The 22,237-nt window shown below is 45.5% G+C and overlaps 1 protein-coding gene across 9 annotated transcripts in view; it reads right to left on the bottom strand.

Moving 5' to 3' along the window:
- The window catches only part of LOC133425370 (nucleotide-binding oligomerization domain-containing protein 2-like), a 50,028-nt gene that overhangs the window by 6,679 nt on the left and 21,112 nt on the right, over positions 1-22,237 (bottom strand). For 6 of the 9 annotated variants that reach the window (XM_061716199.1, XM_061716197.1, XM_061716202.1 and 3 more), the window contains exons 6-15: positions 20,163-20,777; positions 19,683-19,770; positions 18,452-18,686; positions 18,290-18,352; positions 16,905-17,183; positions 16,614-16,710; positions 12,313-12,400; positions 10,370-10,604; positions 10,220-10,267; positions 8,649-8,927 (exon numbers count right to left, since the gene is read on the bottom strand). In XM_061716199.1, coding sequence (XP_061572183.1) covers positions 8,649-8,927; positions 10,220-10,267; positions 10,370-10,604; positions 12,313-12,400; positions 16,614-16,710; positions 16,905-17,183; positions 18,290-18,352; positions 18,452-18,686; positions 19,683-19,770; positions 20,163-20,777 — 2,027 coding nt within the window. The remainder of the gene's footprint in view (positions 1-8,648; positions 8,928-10,219; positions 10,268-10,369; positions 10,605-12,312; positions 12,401-16,613; positions 16,711-16,904; positions 17,184-18,289; positions 18,353-18,451; positions 18,687-19,682; positions 19,771-20,162; positions 20,778-22,237) is intronic. The other 3 variants (XM_061716203.1, XM_061716204.1, XM_061716205.1) reach the window with 3 other exon arrangements.

Below are 22,237 nucleotides of genomic sequence, written 5' to 3'. Positions count from 1 at the left end.
GGCAGATTTGTTTATATTTATGTTCAGAAAAATGGAAAAGAAACTGTCTTTAACCTTGAGTGGAAGATGGAAACTTTCAGTCTTCTGTCCAGTTTCATGCTTTCTACATGTCTCCATGGAAACGGAATGCTGACTGATATCTTGATTTTCATCCACCAAAACAATACTATCCTTGTGCTGCGTAGGCTAATTTAATTATATGATGTCAGTACGCATGTCTCCAGCTGTTGCAACGATGCCGCGAGGAAGCAGAAAAGGTGGCTAGAGGACCGTTTTAAAAATTCTCCTACACACGGTACGATTTTAGCGCTCCTCTCTCTATTGCCCCCTCTCTATGTCCAATCTGTGTGCTGAAATATGGAGAACACTGGAAACAGTGAAAAACCTTCTCTTGACCCAGACACCTTAGCTAATTATAGACCAATTTCCAACCTTCCATTTGTATCTAAAATTCTGGAAAAGGCAGTTTCAAGCCAGTTATGTGACTATTTGTATAGAAATGATCTGTTTGAAGTCTTTCAGTCAGGGTTCAGAATGCATCATAGCACAGAGACAGCACTGGTTCGAGTCACGAATGATCTCTTTATGGCCTCAGATAAGGGATTAGTTTCCATACTGGTTCTACTGGACCTCAGTGCTGCTTTTGACACTATAGATCATGGCATTTTACTGCACAGGTTAGAGCATGTTGTTGGGATTAAAGGGACAGCTCTATGTTGGTTTAAATCATACCTATCTGACAGGTTCCAGTTTGTTCATGTACATGAGGTTTCTTCAGAACAGTCAAGGGTCTGTTATGGTGTTCCGCAGGGTTCAGTGCTAGGGCCAATCTTGTTCAATTTATACATGCAGCCGTTGGGAAGTATAATCCAGAATCACGGCATACACTTTCATTGCTATGCTGATGATACGCAGCTCTACTTGTCTATGAAGCCGGATGAAACAGAACTGTTAGTTAAACTTCAGGCATGTCTTAGGGACATCAAGGACTGGATGTCCAGAAATTTCCTGCTTCTAAATTCAGATAAAACAGAGGTTATCATTCTTGGTCCAGAGCATCTTAGGAAGGGATTAGATGGTGTTGCGATGGCTTCCAGTGCAACTGTGAGAAACCTTGGTGTTATTTTCGATCGGGATTTGTCGTTTAAACCATATGTTAATCAGGTTTGTAAAATAGCCTTTTTCCATCTCAGTAATATTGCAAAGATTAGGAAAATCCTCTCGCAGAGTGATGCAGAAAAACTAGTTAATGCGTTTGTATCTTCTAGACTAGATTACTGTAATGTGTTGTTAGCAGGATGTCCAAGTAATTTGCTGAATAGGCTCCAGCTGATCCAGAATGCAGCAGCACGAGTGCTGACAGGAATCAGCAGGAGAGACCATGTCTCTCCAGTGTTAGCGTCGCTCCATTGGTTACCCGTAAAGTTCAGAATCCAATTTAAAATTTTATTACTTGCGTATAAAGCCCAAAACGGCTTAGCTCCGCATTATTTGCAAGACCTGATAGTGCCTTATGTTCCTGTCAGAGCTCTCCGTTCTCAGAGTGCAGGTTTACTCGTAGTTCCTAGAGTATCTAAATGTAGATTTGGAGGGCGGGCGTTCTGCTATCAGGCACCATTACTATGGAACCAACTTCCAATCTGGGTTAAGGAGGCTGACACCACCTCCACCTTTAAAACTAAACTTAAAACCTTTCTGTTTAGTAAAGCCTATAGTTAGTGTTTAGTAAACCTCTAGCTGGTGTTGGTAAATCTCTAGGTAGTGTAAACTTTAGTGTGTCAGAGTCGCTCCTGTAGTTTCTTGTGCTGGCCCCCCCTTCTCCTCCCTTTTCTCTCTTTTGTCCATGTTGCAGCATCCTTTGCCGGACACCGGAACCTGCAGCGTGGGAGTGAGGGGGGCAGGGTAACGGCCCCTTTTGGGCGGGGGAGAAGGTTCGTTCCTCAAGACTCCTCTCCTTGGCCCTGCCCCTTTTCAACCCTTCCCCGACCCTGCACCCCAACCTGGGACTTGCTGATTGGGCCGGAGCTTCGGGAGCTGCGTGCTGGCCTGCGGTCCCCACCCCTGGTCATCCCGCTGCTGCTTCCACCTGCCTGCTGTGTGCTGTTGCCGTCCCTGACCCACCAGTCTGGCCCTCGGCAGGAGGGTCCCCCCTTACGAGCCTGGTCCTGCTCAAGGTTTCTTCCCTCCTAAAGGGGAGTTTTTCCTTGCCACTGTTTGGCTTAAGGTTTTTCTCCCACTAGGGGAGTTTTTACCTGCCATTGTTTATGTAATAACTGCTCGGGGGTCATGTTCTGGGTATGGGTCTCTGGAAAGTGTCTAGAGACAACTCTGTTGTATTAGACGCTATATAAATAAAATTGAATTGAATTGAAACAGCTCCGCTCACTTACTCAGACAAGGGAATATTGCACTCAGCTGCAAAACTTTATGGGCGTGTTTGCTCCGATTATTAGAGACATTAGAGCAAAATCTTTTGTGAATAGGGCAAATTGCGGGCGCAAATGCGGTGCAATTCACAGCGCTATTTGCGGGCGCAAACTATTCTTTGTGGATTCGGCCCAAAGTGACGTTGGGGTGTTTAGATTAAGTAATTCTTTTATCTTAGCGGAAAGTTGCAGATCCAGTTGGTTGAGTTTATATTTTTTATTTATTATGGACTTCAGTTGTTGGTATTCTAAAAATGTGTTACTGAGAATTCCATATTGAACAGTGAGTGTGTTAAAAGGTAGAAAATGTATATGATTATATATTTGCTCTCTCCATTGAGTAAAGTTCACCATCTTTTTATCATTTTTCAGGATGTCTGGGTTGTACCAGATGGGTGTGCGGTCACATGGAAAGAGTGAGATTTTGGTTATTTTAAGGAATTCCCACCAGGATGTCAGAGTTGAGCAAATATTAATGTTTTTTAAAGCATTTATGATATTCAATGTTTTGACTGATAAATGGTAAATCTGAGATTTCCTGATCATTGCAAAACACTTGTTCTGAATCCAGCCTAAGACTAAGAAATAATACTGAAAGTTAGGTAAGTCTAAGCCTCCACATTCTTTGGATTTTTGTAATTTCTTTAAGCTAATATGTGGTGTTTTATTCTTCCACAGGAATTTTGACACGTATGAATCCAGTGACTTAAACCAAAAGGAAGGGGGTTTGAATGGTATCATTGAAAAAAAATAATTTATTTTTGGTAAAACCATAATTTTGATAGTGACAATTCATTCCATGAGTGAAATGAGAAGAGAGTTCCATCTGGTAAGTTAATCTTCTATTTTCTTTAAAAGCTGAACATAATTTAATTGTATTAACTCTGACAGCCTAGGGGGGATGTTTATGCCTAAATATCTAATGTTTCCTGATTGTAATTGAGTAGTGGCTGTATTCTGGAATTTGGAGTTGATGCACAAAACTGTGGATTTGGACCAGTTGATAGAATAATCAGACAGAGATGAAAATCCATGTATGAGTGCAATTGTCTGTGATAGTGAAGTTTGTGAGTTCTGGAGGAAGAGTAGTACGTCATCAGCATAAAGACTTATTTTGTGATCTAATGTTTTGCATTGTATGCCTTTAATATTTTGGTTTTGCCTAAAAGCAGCTGCTAAGGGCTCAATGAATATTGCAAATAGTGAGGGAGAGAGAGGACAACCTTGTCAGGTACCTCTTTGCAAGTTAAAGCTTGTTGAAATTTGATCGTTTGTCCTTACACATGCCTTGGGAGAGCTATATAATATCTTTATCCAGTCAATAAAAGAAATCCAAATTTGTATAAAGTTGCCAATAGAAATTTTCAATTTACCAGATCAAACATTTTTTATGCGTCTAGAGATATAATTGTAGATTACTGTTTATTGATATTCAAATGATCTATAATATTAAATAGTCTACGATTGTTAGAAGAAGAATGTCTACCCTTAATGAAACCTGTTTGATCTGGATGTATAAGAGAAGGTGTAATTCTTTTCAGATGTTTGGAAAGAGCTTTGCTGATTATTTTGAGATCTACATTAATAAGAGATATTGGGCGGTAGCTCAATGGGAGCAAAGGATCCTTATCTGGTTTTATTAGGAGGCTAATATTAGCAGAATTAATATTTAAGGGTAAACTTTTATTCTCCTAAACATTAAAGATTATTTTATGAAATGTTGGTGCTAATATAGTCCAGAATTCCTTATAGAATTCGGTTGGAAAGCCATCTGGGCCCGGAGCTTTATTATTAGGCATATGTTGGAGAGCTTCATAGTTCTCCTATCGAGAGCGGTGAATCTAAATTCATAACCTGCTCTTGATGTAACTTTGGCAGGTTGATTTTTCCAAGAAACTGATCGAAACTGGTCTGGTGGTTCAATTTGTGATGAGTATAATTTACAGGAAAAATCTCTAAAAACGGAATTTATTAAACAGGTATCATGCGTAATCTTCCCTGATTGGTCCTTAATGGATTGACTATGGTTGTTTTTTCCTTGCTTACTTTTAATTGATTGGCTAAATATTTCCCTGATCTGTTGGCGTGTGCAAAGTTCTCCAGGCGAAGCCTTTGTACTAGAAACTTTCAATTATTTTATTTAATTCTATCTTAGTTTTCAGAATCAGAATCAGAATCAGAAAAGGGTTTATTGCCAAGTTTTCACACGAGGAATTTGTTATGGGGATTGGTGCAACACAATACAAATATAAAAACAATTAAAGCTGCAAGCAGCGATGAACGGGCCCTCGCACTCACGGCCACCGCCCCCCATAAGCATATCAGAAATGACAACACCAACGACTTCCTATGTCAAACCATTCAAAAGTTATAGCAGAAAATTGGGACAACCAATCAGAAGAAGGGGCGGGGCTAATTTTCACCAATTATGGTCAAGGACTCAATACCGAGTCCCATGACACCACCCAGGACTCTTTATGTCAAACCTTTCAAAAGTTATGGCAGAGAAAAGTATTCTAATGGCCGCTGTTGAGCCGTTAGGCCACGCCCATTAATGCAAACCATGAAATATCAAATTTATCGCCAGGCCTGCCTTCCATGCAAAATTTGGTGACTTTTGGGGAACTATCAACTATGGACCAATCAGATGAAGGGGGGCGCACTTTTTGGCGTCTAGCGTCGCCACGGTAACACTTTTGAAAGAGAAAAGTAATGCGTGTAGTCGCAGGATGGAGACGCACATTTTGATGTATAACACACTTGGGGGCACGTTGCGGTTCGGGCTGAATTAACTGCCGAAGGAATGGCATACATTTTGCCAAAATGACACGATTAATTCAAAATGGCCGACTTCCTGTTCAGTTTCGGGCATGACCCCAAGAGACTTTTGTTTAAGTTGCGCCATGATACAGGTGTTTACCGATTTCCGTGCATGTACGTCTAACCATATTGTGGGGCTTGAGGCACAAAGTTTTCAAGGGGACGCTGTTGAGCCATTTTGCCACGCCCATTAATGCAAACCATTAAATATCAAATTTTTCGCCAGGCCTGGCTTGCGTGAAAATTTGGTGCCTTTTGGGGAACTATCAAATATGGACCAATCAGATGAAGGGGGGGTGCGCTTGTTGGCGTCTAGCGTCGCCACGGTAACACTTTTGAAAGAGAAAAGTAATGCGTGTAGTCGCAGAATGGAGACGCACATTTTGAGTATAACACACCTGGGTGCACGATACGGTTCGGGCTGAATTAACTCTCGAAGGAATGGCATATATTGCTCCGAAATTACGCGATTAATTCAGAATGTTCAAAATGGCCGACTTCCTGTTAGGTTTCGGCCATGGCGCCAAGAGACTTTTCTTTTAGTTGCGACATGATACAGGTGTGTACCGATTTTCGTTCATGTACGTCAAACCGTATTATGGGGCTTGAGGCACAAAGTTTTTTCGGTCTGAACCAATCAGATGAAGGGTGGGCGCGCTTTTTGGCGTCTAGCGTCGCAACGGTAACGCTTTTGAAAGAGAAAAGTAATGCGTGGTGTCGCAGGATGGAGACGCACATTTTGATGTATAACACATCTGGGTTCACGATACGGTTCGGGCTGAATTGATTCTCGAAGGAATGGCATTAATTTCGCCAAAATGACACGATTAATTCAAAATGGCCGACATCCTGTTCGGTTTCGGGCATGACGGCAGGAGACTTTTCTTTAAGTTGGGCCATGATACAGGTGTGTACCGATTTCCGTGCATGTATGTCAAACCGTATCGTGGGGCTTGAGGCACAACGTTTTCAAAGGGGCGCTGTTGAGCCATTTTGCCACGCCCATAAATGCAAACCATTAAATATCAAATTTTTCGCCAGGCCTGGCTTGGGTGCAAAATTTGGTGACTTTTTGGGCACGCTTAGGGGGGCAAAAAGGCCTTCCTTTTGTCAGAAGAAGAAGAAGAAGAAGAAGAAGAATTCCTGCAAATACAATAGGGCCTTCGCACTGCAAGTGCTCGGGCCCTAAATATATAAGGGATAAAATGAAATGTATAAACAATAAAAAGTATAAACAGTAAAATAAAATGTAGACCGAAAATGTACAAAATGAGGTTTTAAAGTGCCGGGTGAGTCTGTACAAAAGTGACTTAGGAACTTAGGATAGGTAAAAAGTATAGACAGAAATGTACAATGAGGTTTATAAAGTGCAGGATATGAGTCTGTGCAAAAGTTACAGGATTGGAATTTTTACGTTAATGTAACGTAGAGTGGGATGGGGGGGCAGTCCGTGGTAGTCGGGAGGGGGGGGGGGGGGGGGGGGGGGGAGGGGTGACCGGGGCCTTGTTGACGAGGACAGCTGCAGACGGGAAAAAACTGTTCTTGTGGCGTGAGGTTTTGGTCCTGATGGACCGCAGCCTCCTGCCAGAGGGAAGAGTCTGGAACAGTTTGTGTCCGGGGTGGGAGGGATCTGCTGCAATCTTTCCTGCACGCTTCAGGGTCCTGGAGGCGTGCAGGTCCTGGAGAGATTGAAGATTGCAGCCAATCACCTTCTCTGCAGAGCGGATGATATGAGGAGGTGAGGATGGACTCAATGATGGCCGTGTAAAACTGCACCATCATTGTCTTTGGCAGGTTCAATTTCTTCAGTTGCCGCAGGAAGTACATCCTCTGCTGTGCTTTTTTGGTGAGGGAGGTGATGTTCAGCTCCCACTTGAGGTCCTGGGATATGATGGTCCCCAGGAAGAGGAGGGAGGTGATGTTCAGCTCCCACTTGAGGTCCTGGGATATGATGGTCCCCAGGAAGCGGTAAGACTCCACCGTGTCTGCTGGGGAGTCACACAGGGTGAGGGGGGCAGGTGGGGCTGCGTTCCTCCTGTAGTCCACTATCATCTCCACTGTCTTTAGAGCGTTGAGCTCTAGATTGTTCTGACCGCACCAGGTCACCAGCTGGTCCACCTCCCACCTGTAGGCGGACTCATCACCATCAGAGATGAGTCCAATGAGGGTGGTGTCGTCCGCAAACTTCAGGAGCTTGACGGACTGATGACTGGAGGTGCAGCTGTTGGTGTACAGGGAGAAGAGTAGAGGAGAGAGAACGCAGCCTTGAGGGGATCCTGTGCTGATGGTCCGAGGGTCAGAGACATGTTTGCCCAGCTTCACCCACTGCTTCCTGTCAGACAGGAAGTCAGTGATCCACCTGCAGGTGGATTCAGGCACGTTCAGCTGGGAGAGCTTGTCCTGGAGCAGAGATGGGATGATCGTGTTAAAAGCAGAGCTGAAGTCCACGAACAGGATCCTGGCGTAGGTTCCTGTGGAGTCCAGGTGCTGGAGGATGAAGTGCAGGGCCATGTTTACAGCATCGTCTACAGACCTATTGGCTCTGTAGGCGAACTGCAGGGGATCCAGTGGTGGGTCGGTGATCTTCTTGAGGTGTGGCAGCACAAGGCGCTCAAAAGACTTCATGACCACAGAGGTCAGGACGACGGGTCTGTAGTCGTTAAGTCCTGTGGTCCTTGGTTTTTTGGGGACAGGTATGATGGTGGAGGTTTTGAAGCAGGCTGGCACGTGGCATGTCTCCAGGGAGGTGTTAAAGATGTCCGTGAACACCGGAGACAGCTGATCGGCACAGTGCTTCAGGGTGGATGGATGCTTTCTTCTGATGTTCATCAGCTCTTCTCTGGTGAAAGAGCCCCGGGAGTCATAGCAGAAAGCTGCGTTATTAAATAAAAAGAGACAAAGTAACACGCACCAAATCACCGCGGCCGCCATCCTCTCCGGCGCCGGAAGTAACAGAGGATGTGTTGGATATGTGTTCAGAGTCCAAAATCGTGGAAATCAAGTAAGGGAAGAAAGTGGGAGATGTTTTGGACACATAAATAGGAGGAATGGTAAATACAGATTAGTAGAGTAGACAGTTGCTGGAGAGGGAGCTGGTGGGCTGGAGACAAGCGACTATTCCCTTGTCTTCCCAGAGAAAAAGACATTCTCCACTCCAAATAGTTTCTGCTAAGTTGTTGCACGTCTGTCCAGCTTGTAATGTGAAAAGGAAAAGAAGAGGAGGAAAAGAAAATCAAATAAAGATTTGTCGGGTTCTCAACCCAAGTAGTTGGAGAAACCGACAGACCACACCAGAACTCTCTGTTAAGTGTCTCTATAGTAAAAAGTAAAGGAGTAAAATGGGAAGGATGTCAAGCTCAAACTGTTGAAAAGAACCATAATTTCAGAAAGACGTAAACTCACCTGCGGCAGATGGACCGGCGGACACATCCAGCTCAGAGGAAAGTGAAGGATTTATGGTTTGAAGATGATTGATCATCTTATTGCAGACTTCCCTTCCCTTTTCATTCACAATGTAGACAAGGCCGCTGGCCTTATTTACTCTGGTGTGGTTCTCCTCCAGTATCGACTTCTTGTCCCGGTCATCCAAGACACCGTCAGTTACGAGGGCCTCCAAGAGCTCCGTCAGGGTTTCTTTAGACACTTTCTTAACAAAGTCACTCAACATCCTGACATTTCTCTCTACGAGAAGAAAAACAAAAAAAAATGTATTACGACTTTTAAGGATGTGAGTCGACAAGGATTGAAAAGTATTCCAACATTTATTTAGAGCCACATGTGTAAAATGAACATGATTCCCTTTAAGTTGCCATTTGATGATGAATCTGATGAGGTGTTGTTACAGTTTGGTTGTTTTTATAACAAGGCTGTGAAGCTAATTTCCTCCATTTGACCATGAAAAATGTTTCAGAGCAAATGTGGACAGTTCGCACTGATTATGTGTTTTCCTTTGTTGGTCAAAGTGTCGTCAGTGTTCCTGTCCATCGTTATTGCATCTACAAAGTCCAAAGGTGCACATACAGCCGTGAGTTTCTGCTTGGCATAGGCAGAACCAACCAGGCTAGCAGCTAAGCCACACAAGCCAGCGATTCCCACCATCGTTTTGGCCAACGTACACTCCTTGGACAACAAATGACACTATGGCAGACTACAAACTGGACCGGCTGGGACTCAGCACCTCGCCCTGCAACTGGCTCCTGGACTTCCTGACCAGGAGACCACAGGCAGTATGGATCGCCAGCAACACATCCAGCACTGTTACTTGTGAACACGGGGGCGCCCCAAGGATGTCAGCAAAACACCTAAAGGAGTGATGTTAGCCACCATGTGGATCAGACTACAGGAGTGAGGTTAGCCACCATGTGGACCAGACTACGGAAGTGATGTTAGCCACCATGTGGATCAGACTACAGGAGTGAAGTTATCCACCATGTGGACCAGACGGACTACAGGAGTGAGGTTAGCCACCATGTGGACCAGACTACAGGAGTGAGGTTAGCCACCATGTGGACCAGACTGACTAAGGGAGTGAGGTTAGCCACCATGTGGACCAGACTACAGGAGTGAGGTTAGCCACCATGTGGACCAGACTACAGGAGTGAGGTTAGCCACCATGTGGACCAGACTACAGGAGTGAGGTTAGCCACCATATAAACACACAACAATCTCTCTGAATGTGGACAAAAGAGATTGTTGTGGACTTCAGGAGAGCTCACTCCCAGCATGCTCCTGTTTCAATGGAGCAGCACCAAGTTCCTGGCTGTGCACGTCACCTCTCCTGGGACACCAACCCGACATCACTGGCCAAGACGTCTCAAGAGTGCCTCTACTTCCTCCTTAAACTGAGGCAAGCCAGAGCCCCATCATGAGCAGCTTCTTTTGAGGCTCCATCGGGAGCATCCTGACGGGAGGGAAACAGACCCATTTCACAGTTTTTGTGAAGTGAATCAATGCAACTGACCGGAACCATTTACCTGTTGCACCAGCTGGAGAGACTGGATCGTCCTGGATAACATGTTTTTCTGTTGGGGGTCAATGAAACAAGTTATCATCAGTTATTGTTTAAACAGGATAAAATCTTCATAGTAAGATGGTTTTTGTGTTTTTCCTTCTTTACAACATACCTTTATCACTTTGTAACTTCTTTAAAACCATCTCGGCCACCTCTCTGGTCTTTGAGGAGAATCTTTCACTCATCAGATCTACTGTGTCCAATCTGTCCGCATGCTCCAGACGACACAGTGGGATCGGTTTGAAACCATCCTTTGATTCATCTGCATTCACCAGGTACCACTGGAATAACTTCAGCCCCCTGGAGTCCAAATTCTCCAAAGTGCCCTTCAACCACCTCTTTACCTCCTTTAAAGAAAGAAATGATCAGAAATATATTCTTAAAATCTGAATTCTTGACAGAGAATCAGATGGACTTGAAAGAAACTCCCGCCAACCCAGTAAAACGAAAGATGAGTCTGGCAGTCAGCTGGACCATTGACCCTGTTGCATCCAGTCTGGTAATAATGGGCTTCCAATCATCTACATCGATGTCATATCACAACACAACAACTTTTGTGCCAACTGACACGCATGATGAAGACGCTCCTGAAAACTACTGACATAATCTAGCACATTGTGCTCAGTGTGAGATGTTTCCGTCCACCATTTTCCCTTGAGAAGCTGAAGAGGACAAGCCACCGCACCACCAAAGACTAAAGCTGCAGGACTAAATCCCAGAGTCCCCCAGATCCCAGATCCCAAACTTCTCTGATGATTTCAGTGAACTGCTGTCTGTGCTCTGTGTTGATTTAACTGTGTAATCATTGTTGCTGATTTTAACATCCATGTGAACAATCCTCAGGACATGTGGACAATCCTCAGGACATGTGGACAACCCTCAGGACATGTGGACAACCCTCAGGACATGTGGACAACCCTCAATACATGTGGACAACCCTCAGGACATGTGGACAACACTCAGGACAACCCTCAGGACATGTGGACAAAAAAAGACATGTGGACAACCCTCAGGACATGTGGGCAACCCTCAGGACAACCCTCAGGACATGTGGACAAAAAAAGACATGTGGACAACCCTTAGGACATGTGGACAGTCCTCAGGACAATCCTCGGACAAAGGGACTAAAGACCTGGGCAACTCTGGACAACTTTGGACCGACGCTGCATGTAACAGAGAGCAAACACAATAGGGGGCGGAGCTAGACCTGCTGGCTCTGATGGTCTGAGCATCTCAAAGGTTAGTGTGTCTGATGTGGACATGTCTGAAACAAACAGATCCCACACCACCAGGGATCGTAGGTCTTTTCTCTTTCCTCATTAGAACAAGGCTTGCTGCAGCCAGGTGTCTTTGCAACACCGTTCTTTTCAAGTTAGCACTGCAACGGCAGAGACCAACACTAATTTAGTGCACTAGCCATGCGCTCAAAGGCACCAAAATAAGAGTCACACTGACTGAAACAAAGGAACTAATGTGGTGTGTTTACTGACGTCAACGTGTGTGCTTTGAGGGGACATAGCTATGGACACGGGTCAACTCTTTTCAAGAGCTCTGATCCGGAGATGCGTCGCTTGCACTAACAGCTCTTTGTTGCGTGTCTCCACCTCCTGAATACGAAAGGGTTAAGCGGAGATCTTCGGGGGGACAGACCTGGTTGAGGTTCAGAAACTGGATCAAGATCTACACTGGATCACTGAACACTTGAGCAACCTCTGCTAGCTTCGTATCCACCCCGTCTACGGCGGTAGACATTTCTAACAGCCTCTCAGGCGTTAGCTGCTTTGTCCGGTTCTTCCTCTACAGACTACCAGACTGCCTCACTTCTGGAGCCTCTGGTGGTCAAATTAGGAATTGCAAAATTGGCCCTTCTGCGTTAGCATCGACTGACGGGTCTGTTGTAATGATGATGTATTCGTTGTCAGTAACATAATTTTCCCTGAAAGAGAGAGATCTCTGCTTCCATCAGATGAAGAAGCTGAAGAACAAGGAACTCTTCAGTTTCTCATTCAGGAACAAAGGAGATTGTGATTTAAGACTGAAAGCAGTTTGACTTACAATATAGTCGTCACTCCCGGAGGTCATGACTTCCCTGGAGTCATCCTGGTCCTCAGACGTCACATCGTCATGTGTTTGAGGCTGAATGCTGCAGAAAAAGAGAGAATAGAGGATTGGTTGTCACAGTTGGTGTTTGTTGAGGACCCAAACGCAGGAGGCAGGAGATGCAAAAAAACAGATTTATTTAGAAAAAACAAGAACCAAAAACGCTGCAGAGCAGGATTAACAAAACAGGAGAGCAAAAACCATAAACCTGACAGGACACACGGAGGGAGCAAACAGTACGGACCGACATGAGGCAGGGAAAGACAAGACCAGATATACCCAGGAGATAACGAGACACAGGTGCGAACAATCGGGGCAGATGGGCAACAGGAGGGGCAGAACTGAAAACACAAACTGGGGGAAATGTCAAACCCTGACATTGGTCTGCAGATGCCAGACTGTCCTTCTGTCACTAAAAGTTTTGACCAGAATGAGCAACGGAGGGCAGCCATGGTGAGGCGAAACCTCCCTGGAGTCCCCGAGGGATATGGTTGAACACATTCTCCAGGTTAGGTGAACTCCCCTCCAGATCTGGTCTGGTGCTTGTTCATGCTAGCAATCCTCGTCACTCCCAAAGACAGCCTAACCTAAGATCATCAGGGACTGGTCTGCTAACTGTTCCTAGGACCAAAACCAAGCATGGCCAAGCCGCTTTCTGCTACTACGCCACTTATAGCTGGAATAAGCTCCCGGAATACCTTAGATCTGCCCCAACTTTACCTATTTTTAAAACTAAGCTAAAGACCCTTATGTTTACTTCTGCTTTTAACTGCTGCTAAACCGCAGCACTTTTTATCGATTTTCAGCTTTTATTTCTTACTTCTATTTAAATTTTTAACTTTATTTTTTTAATCCAACTGTTAATGTTTTTATTGTGTTCTGTATGATGTTGATTGCAATTAATTGTTGATTGTATTGGAACGTTTTTATGTAAAGCACTTTGAGCTGCTGTGTGCACGAATTGTGCTATACAAATAAATCTGACTTGACTTGACTTAACCTCTTCCTCATCTCCTCCTGCTCCACCTCCTCTTCCTCATCTCCTCCTCCTCCACCTCCTCTTTCTCATCCTCTCCTCCTCCATATCCTTCTCTTGGTCTCCTGATGTCTCCAACCATGGAGGAGGTCTGTCTTCTCTGTCTGTAAACCTTCCCTTTCCTTTCGCTGCTACTCCTCTATCCATAAGTCCAGTCCTCCTGGTCCACTAGACATGGATTACTCTTCTATCCATAAGTCCAGTCCTCCTGGGGTCCGTTTCACAAAGCAGGGGCCCGTTTCACAAAGCAGGTTTAGTGAGAACTCTGAGTCTGTTAACCCTGAAATGAGGGAAACTCTGAGTTTTCCGTTTCACAAAGGGAGGTAACTCAAACCAGAGAAAGAGAGGTAACTCTAGCCTGTTCCACAAAGAGAGGTAACTTAAGCTCTCGGTCAGTTACCGTAGTAACAGACGCTCTGAACCTAACCTGGTCGGGACCAGGTTTATTTCAGCGAACCTGGAGTTTCTCTCTGTCTCCTCCCTCAGTGGCGTCAATTCAGCCAATGGGTCTTTACGCAATACGCATCTGTTTTCTGCACCACGGACAGCAAGCGGCAGAGTTAGAGAGCAGAAAAGGCTTATCTAACAAACGCAATTTAACTCGTTCACTTTATTCACTATGTCAGTGCAACAATATCACAGGGACATCAGATTTTAACTTCAAACAGTTAAAGTCCAAATGCAAAAAGGAGAGGGAGAGTAAAAAAAAAGTCAAATATTTCCCTTAAACAGATGTATAAGAGGATGTATATCTTACTTTGAGATGAACTTGCATAATTAATCCATCAGTGGCTAACAGCCTCGTTAATATCTTCTGGACCCATCACTTGCCTTCTTTCTTTTTTTTTATTGTGTGGTTGTCTGCTTCCTTTTAATTTTTGTAAGTTAGTAACACTGCAGAGCGCACTTTTTTTTAACTTTATTTAAAACTTTATTTAAAAGTTCCAATTACAGTCAGAACATTGACCGTGGACAGTCAGGCATCAAGGAATTAAATAAACAAATACAGTATGAGACATAAAGTGGATGAAGTGCATAAGTCATTACATAAGTAACATAAATATAATAAAATAAATCAATTTAAATAAAAAGAAAGAAAATGGCAGGACATATATTATATCTGCAGAGCGCACTAAAAACGAGATTGATAGCGACCACTGTCGTCAGGGACGCTGGGACATTTCAAGATATGAGGGGGGGGTACAAGTGTTGGGATAGATAATACCTACTGAAATCCATCATGTTGTTCTGATATTCCATTTGTAGTTATTTTATATGTATGAAGTAATAGAATACATTAATACAAATAGATACAGAGTAATTCCATAAATGTATTTAAAAAAAAACATTTACATTCTCCCCTGAAGCCGAGGTGTGGCAGCTGCCGTACCCAATTGACGGCCCTGATCTAATTGACAATAAAATTTCATTTTTTTTTTCAAAATATGCTCTCATACTCGCCATATGCACGTATTAACGCTTCTAACTCCAGTGGCGTGAAGTATGTGGATCTTCAGATGCAAACTAACGTTTCCTCAAAGGGATTTTGTAAATTGAAAAGATAAATAAAGTTAAAAAGAAAAAAAAGAAAATGTATGTCGCTCTTTTGTGTCGCCGGTTACCATGGTGAATCCTTGTATCAGCAATCTACTGATGCTGGCTTTTTATTTCCCTCACGCTCGCGCTTAACTCCCGGTGAAACTACTTAGAGTTGAGTAAATTACCTCAAATCCGCTGTTCTGGAACCGAAAACTCAGAGTTTCTGATCTCAGAGTAGATCAACTAAGAGTTCAGGATTAGACTCAGTGTTTGTTGAACCTGCTTTGTGAAACGGACCACTGGTCCACTAGACATGGATAACTCCTTTATCCATAACTCCAGTCCTCCTGGTCCCCTAGACATGGATTACTCTTCTATCCATAAGTCCAGTCCTCCTGGGGCCTGTACTACGAAGCAAGTTCAACATACCCAGGATATCTTTTCCTTATCCAGATTCACTAACCCGGACAATTGCAATCACGCTAAGCGGTCACACGACGGTGGTTATCAACTCGGTATATCAACCCAGGTTTCTCCAATCTGGATATGAGCGCGTGCACATAAAAGGGGCGGTGTTTTCAGCGCATGACCAATCGCAAGCATGGAGAAGTCTGCTGTCAGAGCCGCTTATTTCAGTAGCGAAGAGCAAAGGATAAATTACACTGTGATTTAACTTAATATTTAGACTTGAAATTAAAAGTTCATGTCGTGTTCAAATTAAACGAGGTCTGACATTTCATCCTCTCTCAAATGACTCATACCTTGTTTCTACAGTATATTTACAGTTTGTACATAAAGGTTTATTTGCAAAAGTAGTTTTCTTAGAAAGACGGAGTGAGGGTATCTACAGCAAAGACAAACGTACTCGCATACCTTGTTTGTGTTGAATAAATGGAGAGGAGACATGGACCGTGTCTATCACTTCAGCAGTATATTTAATTAACGTTCAACAACGGTTAACGTTCGAGACATCAGCTGTTTTAACAGTCGGGGCAAAACGTTACCATGACAACACCGGAGGGGGCGGGACTCCCACTATAACAGAATCCCATAACATACCTCTCTGTCAGGAGAAAAGAAATGATAAAGTGTTGATACTTGGGTATGAAAGGAATTGCTTAGTTTCTTGACTAATTCAATTTTTGTTGAAAGTCAGCCCACTCTTTTTTTTTTCCTCTCACGATCCGCGCACCGAGCTCCACTGGATTCTCTTCGAAAGGGCATGCCATTTTCCAAGAGAGCTGATTGGTCAGTGGGCGGTGCTTTTATACCCGGCGATCTGTATCTCGAACATAACCTGCTCCGGAGCAGGTTAGCTGTTCAGCATAAGTTACCATGGCGATGTACCCCGGTAAGAAGTGAACCACCGTCGTAGTCCTGAAAACCCAGGGTTAAACCTGAAGTTACCTCGCTAACCCCAAATCCCGCTTCGTAGTACAGGCCCCTGGTCCACTAGACACAGATTACTCTTCTCTCCATAAATCCAGTCCTCCTGGTCCACTAGACATGGATTACTCTTCTCTCCATAAGTCCAGTCCTCCTGGTTCACTAGACATGGATCTGTGAATTCCTTCGGTGATCAGCTGGTTTTTGGTACCAACAAGCGTGTCCTGATTACAAACAGCCTCTTTTTTTAGATTTGAGTTTGTTTGTTTGTGTGTTGTTCTGGGTGACGACTTACTTGTGATCAGAGAAAGGACGTTGTTCAGGGTTGGGATCAGGAGCAGATCTCAGTCCAGGTCCTGCTTCAGATTTAGGTTTTGGTTTGGGTTCAAGTCCTGGTTCAGATTCATAAAAAAAAAGCAAATAAAGATTTGTCGGGTTCTCAACCCAAGTAGTTGGAGAAACTGACTGACCGGACCAGAGCTCTCTGTTAAGTGTCTCTATAGTAAATAGTAAAGGGGTAAAATGAGAAGAATGTCATGCTCAAACTGTTGAAAAGAACCATAATTTCAGAAGGACGTGAACTCACCTGCAGCAGATGGACCGCCGGACACATCCAGCTCAGAGGAAAGTGAGGGATTTATGGTTTGAAGATGATTGATCATCTTATTGCAGACTTCCTCATCCTTTTGCATCACAATGTCGACAAGGCAGCTGGCCTTATTTAATCTGGTGTGGTTCTCCTCCAGTATCGACTTCTTGTCCCGCTCATCCAAGACACCGTCAGTTAAGAGGGCCTCCAAGAGCTCCGTCAGGGTTTGTATAGACACTTTCTTAACAAAGTCACTCATCATCCTGACAGTTCTCTCTACGAGAAGAAAAACAAACAAAAACTTTATTAAGACTTGTCCTTTTAAGGATGTGAGTCGACAAGGATTGAGACGTATTCCAACATTTATTTAGAACCACATGTGTAAAATGAACATGATTCCCTTTTAGTTGCCTTTTGACAATGAATCTGACGAGGCGTTACAGTTTGGTTGTTTTTATAACGAGGCTGTGAAGTTAATTTCCTTCTTTTGACCATGAAAAATGTTTCGGAACAAATGTGGACAGTTCGCACTGATTATGTGTTTTCTTTGTTAGTCAAAGTGTCGTCAGTGATCCTGTCCATCATTATTGCATCTACAAAGTCCAAAGGTACACATACAGCCGTGAGTTTCTGCTTGGCATAGGCAGAACCAACCAGGCTAGAAGCTAAGCCACACAAGCCAGCGATTCCCACCACCGTTTTGGCCAATGTACACTCACTTGGACAACAAATGACACTACGTCAGACTACAAATTGGACATGTTGGGACTCCAGGAGTGAAGTTAGCCAACATGTAGACCAGACAGACTACAGGAGTGAGGTTAGCCACCATGTGGACCAGACTACAGGAGTGAGGTTAGCCACCATGTGGACCAGACGGACTACAGGAGTGGGGTTAGCCACCATGTGGACAAGACGGACTACAGGAGTGAGGTTAGCCACCATGGAGACCAGACTACAGCAGTGAGGTTAGCCACCATGTGGACCAGACTACAGGAGTGAGGTTTGCCATCATGTGGACAAGACGGACTACAGGAGTGAGGTTAGCCACCATGTAGACACACAACAGTCTCTCTAAATGTGGACAAAATAGATTGTTGTGGACTTCAGGAGAGCTCACTCCCAGCATGCTCTTGTTTCTATCAATGGTGCAGCACTAAGTTCCTGGGTGTGCATGTCACCTCTCTTGGGATATCAACGCGGCATCACTGGCCAAGAAGGCTCAAGATCGCCTCTACTTCCTCCTGAAAATAAGGAAAGCCAGAGCCCCATCAGGAGCAGCTTCTACGCAGGCTCCATCGAGAGCATCCTGACTGGAGGGAAACACACCCATTTCACAGTTTTTGTGAAATGAATCAATGCGACTGACAGGGAACATTTACCTGGTGCACCAGCTGGAAAGACTGGATCGTCCTGGAAAACAAGTTCCGGCAAGGATTTTTCTGCTGGAGGTCAATGAAACATGTTATTATCAGTTATTGTTTAAACAGGACAAAATCTTTATAGTAAGATGGTTTTTGTGTTTTTCCTGCTCTACAACAGACCTTTATTACTTTGTAACTTCTTTAAAACCGTCTCGGCCACCTCTCTGGTCTTTGAGGAGAATTTCTGCATCATCAGATTTACTGTGTCCAATCTGTTCGCATGCTCCAGACGACACAGTGGGATCGGGTTGAAACCATCCTTTGATTCATCTGCATTCACCAGGTACCACTGGAATTCCTTCAGCCCCCTGGAGTCCAAATTCTCCAAAGTGCCCTTCAACCACCTCTTTACCTCCTTGAAAGAAAGAACTGATCATAAATGTATTCTTAAAATCTGAATTCTTGACAGAGAATCAGATGGACTTGAAACAAACTCAGGACATCCAGAAATCTGAAAAAGGGTTACAGAGCAGCGTTTCCTAACGTGCAAGACTCAAAGCCTGCGATTGCTACTCTATTGGTCTTTTGGTAGTGTTGTTGATCAACACTGTCCAAGTCACACAAATGTGTGATCCATCGTCTCATCACAGCACCAATCTCTGATAGACTTCAGATCGTTTGACCTCATAACCCACATATCGGCAGCAGAAAACAGACTACTGTGCTGAGCCCCCAATTCACATTATGTCTAGTGTGGGAGTCCCAAATTACATAACGTGAGAAGGCCCTGTGTCCCTCAGTCCTCAAAACAACCAGAAAAACATCCAATTGACAAGCTTCAGGGTGGACTTAGCCCAAAACAACAACACAGAACTAACTCCAACGTAGTTACCTCCCTTACTACGGTAAACAAGGGAAAACTAGGATCCGCTACCGCAGCTATCCCTGGTCAGACGTTAAGACTGGCTGCAGTCTGGTGATCCACCAGGAGCAGCCAGCTTAGCCTGCAGCCTCGACCACCGCATCCACATAACGTGGACGTGTTCCAGGAGGTTTCCAGGAGGTTTCCAGTCCTGCTCCTTCTACCTGTTTGCAGAAACCCTGTCGGTGACGTCAGAGCGTTTGTCCGGTTCTTCCTCTACAGACTACGAGACTGCCTCACTTCTGGAGCCTCTGGTGGTCAAATTAGGAATTGCAAAAGTTGGCCCTTCTGCGTTAGCATCAGTTTAACAAGACGATCTGACAGGTCTGTTGGATTAGTGATGTATTCGTTGTCTGTAACATCATTTTCTCTCAAAGAGAGAGATCTCTGCTTCCATCAGCTGAAGAAGCTGAAGAACAAGGAACTCTTGAGTTTCTCATTCAGGAACAAAGGAGGTTGTGATTTAAGACTGGAAGCAGTTTGACTTACAATATAGTCGTCACTCCCGGAGGTCATCACTTCCCTGAAGTCATTCTGGTAATCAGACGTCACATCGTCACGTGTTTGAAGCTGAATGCTGCAGAAATGGAGAGAAAAGAGGATTGGTCTGCAGATGCTGGACTGTGATTGGTTGACAGGTCCAAGTAACAGCTTCTGAAGTCTTGTTGTGAAGCGATAACACTCTATCTTGCTTCAGTCATCCCCTCATGCGTCAGTCAAGGTTTGTGTTATTTACCTTGAACTCTACATCACAGACGATCTCTGCTGCACCTTAATTGCTTTATTCACGTTATGTCTCTTCCTCTATTATTTGTGTTCTGAACAAATTGTTCAAAACTTCTGAAGTGGATTATTTTTGAATAATTAACTCTGTTCTGAGCCTCATATTTCACCATCATTTGCATCTCTGCCGACGGTGCAGCGATCCGCAGTTTGTTTGTTCGTTTGTTGTTCTGGGTGACGACTTACTTGTAATCAGAGTAAGGACATTGTTCAGGGTTGGGATCAGGAGCAGACCAAGGCTCAAACTCGGGTCCAGGTCCAGGTCCTGGTCCTGGTCCTGGTTCTGGTTTTGGTCCTGGTCCTGGTCCTGGTCCTGGTCCTGGTCCTGGTCCAGGTCCAGGTCCAGGTGCAGGTGCAGGTGCAGGTGCAGGTGCAGGTGCAGGTGCAGGTCCAGGTCCAGGTCCTGGTCCTGGTCCACGTCCTGGTTCTGGTCCTGGTCCTGGTCCTGGTCCTGGTCCAGGTCCTGGTTCAGTTTCTGGTCCTGGTCCTGGTCCTGGTCCAGGTCCAGGTCCAGGTGCAGGTGCAGGTGCAGGTGCAGGTGCAGGTGCAGGTGCAGGTGCAGGTCCAGGTCCAGGTCCAGGTCCTGGTCCTGGTCCTGGTCCAGGTCCTGGTCCTGGTCCTGGTCCTGGTCCAGGTCCAGGTCCTGGTTCTGGTCCTGGTCCAGGTCCTGGTTCAGTTTCTGGTCCTGGTCCTGGTCCAGGTCCAGGTGCAGGTGCAGGTGCAGGTCCTGGTCCAGGTCCTGGTCCTGGTCCTGGTTCTGGTGCAGATACAGGTTCAGATTCTGGAGACTCGGCTCTCTTGCTGATGGAAAACACAAACGAAGAGCACATGAATTAATGAGTCTTTAATAACTGAACCAGCGCTCTCTTTGTGGCACATCATAAATGGTGCCCCGTGTGAGGCTTTAATATACCAGCTTTGTGTCAAATCTGTGTAAAACAAATAAATAAATAACAAAATATTAATTTTGAAAAAAAAAACTAATAATTATCGAAGGACAATTATTAATAACTCATTAATAACTGAATCAGCATTCTCTTTGTGGCACAACATGATTAAAGTGAAAAATAAAAGTTTAGAAAGCTCAGTCACACATGCGCTTTCCTTCACTCACATCTGCAGAAGAAAAATACTTCACAAATACTTGACAATGTTCCTGTGAAGGAGCGTCTCTGCCCACCTGCTACGTCCCAAGACCGACCTCCTGACCCGCCTGCTACGCCCCGAGACCGACCTCCTGACCCGCCTGCTACTCCCCGAGACCGACCTCCTGACCTGCCTGCTACGCCCAGAGACCTCCTGACCCGCCTGCTACGCCCCGAGACCTCCTGACCCGCCTGCTACGCCCCGAGACCTCCTGACCCGCCTGCTATGCCCCGAGACCGACCTCCTGACCCGCCTGCTATGCCCCGAGACCGACCTCCTGACCTGCCTGCTACTCCCCGAGACCTCCTGACCTGCCTGCTATGCCCTGAGACCGACCTCCTGACCTGCCTGCTATGCCCAGAGACCTCCTGACCTGCCTGCTACGCCCCGAGACCGACCTCCTGACCCGCCTGCTATTTCCCCCGAGACCGACCTCCTGACCCGCCTGCTACTCCCCGAGACCTCCTGACCCGCCTGCTATGCCCCGAGACCGACCCCCTGACCCGCCTGCTATGCCCCGAGACCGACCTCCTGACCCGCCTGCTATGCCCCGAGGCCGACCTCCTGACCTGCCTGCTACGCCCAGAGACCTCCTGACCTGCCTGCTACGCCCCGAGACCGACCTCCTGACCCGCCTGCTACGCCCCGAGACCTCCTGACCCGCCTGCTATGCCCTGAGACCGACCTCCTGACCCGCCTGCTATGCCCCGAGACCGACCTCCTGACCCGCCTGCTACTCCCCGAGACCTCCTGACCCGCCTGCTACTCCCCGAGACCTCCTGACCCGCCTGCTACTCCCCGAGACCTCCTGACCCACCTGCTACTCCCCGAGACCTCCTGACCCGCCTTCTACTCCCCGAGGCCGACATCCTGACCCGCCTGCTACGTCCCGAGGGTGACCTCCGAATTGTCTCACCGGTCTGCCCGGCCCCGAGGGCGACCCCGACGACGTGCTGCCACTCACTCACTTTCTTTTTGTTAGTTATGTCACTACTGTGACCACCAAATAATGTGGTTTTCCTGGCCTCCACCTCATACACAACATCTCCATCTCGGTCTCTGTGAAATTTAGTGGCACGGTTGCTCGACACGTCTCGTTCATCCTGACTCACAGC

This window comes from Cololabis saira, chromosome 24 (genome assembly GCF_033807715.1).
Source record: "Cololabis saira isolate AMF1-May2022 chromosome 24, fColSai1.1, whole genome shotgun sequence".
NCBI classification, from domain to species: Eukaryota; Metazoa; Chordata; class Actinopteri; order Beloniformes; family Belonidae; genus Cololabis; species Cololabis saira.
This window is presented reverse-complemented; position numbering and strand designations above follow the sequence as displayed.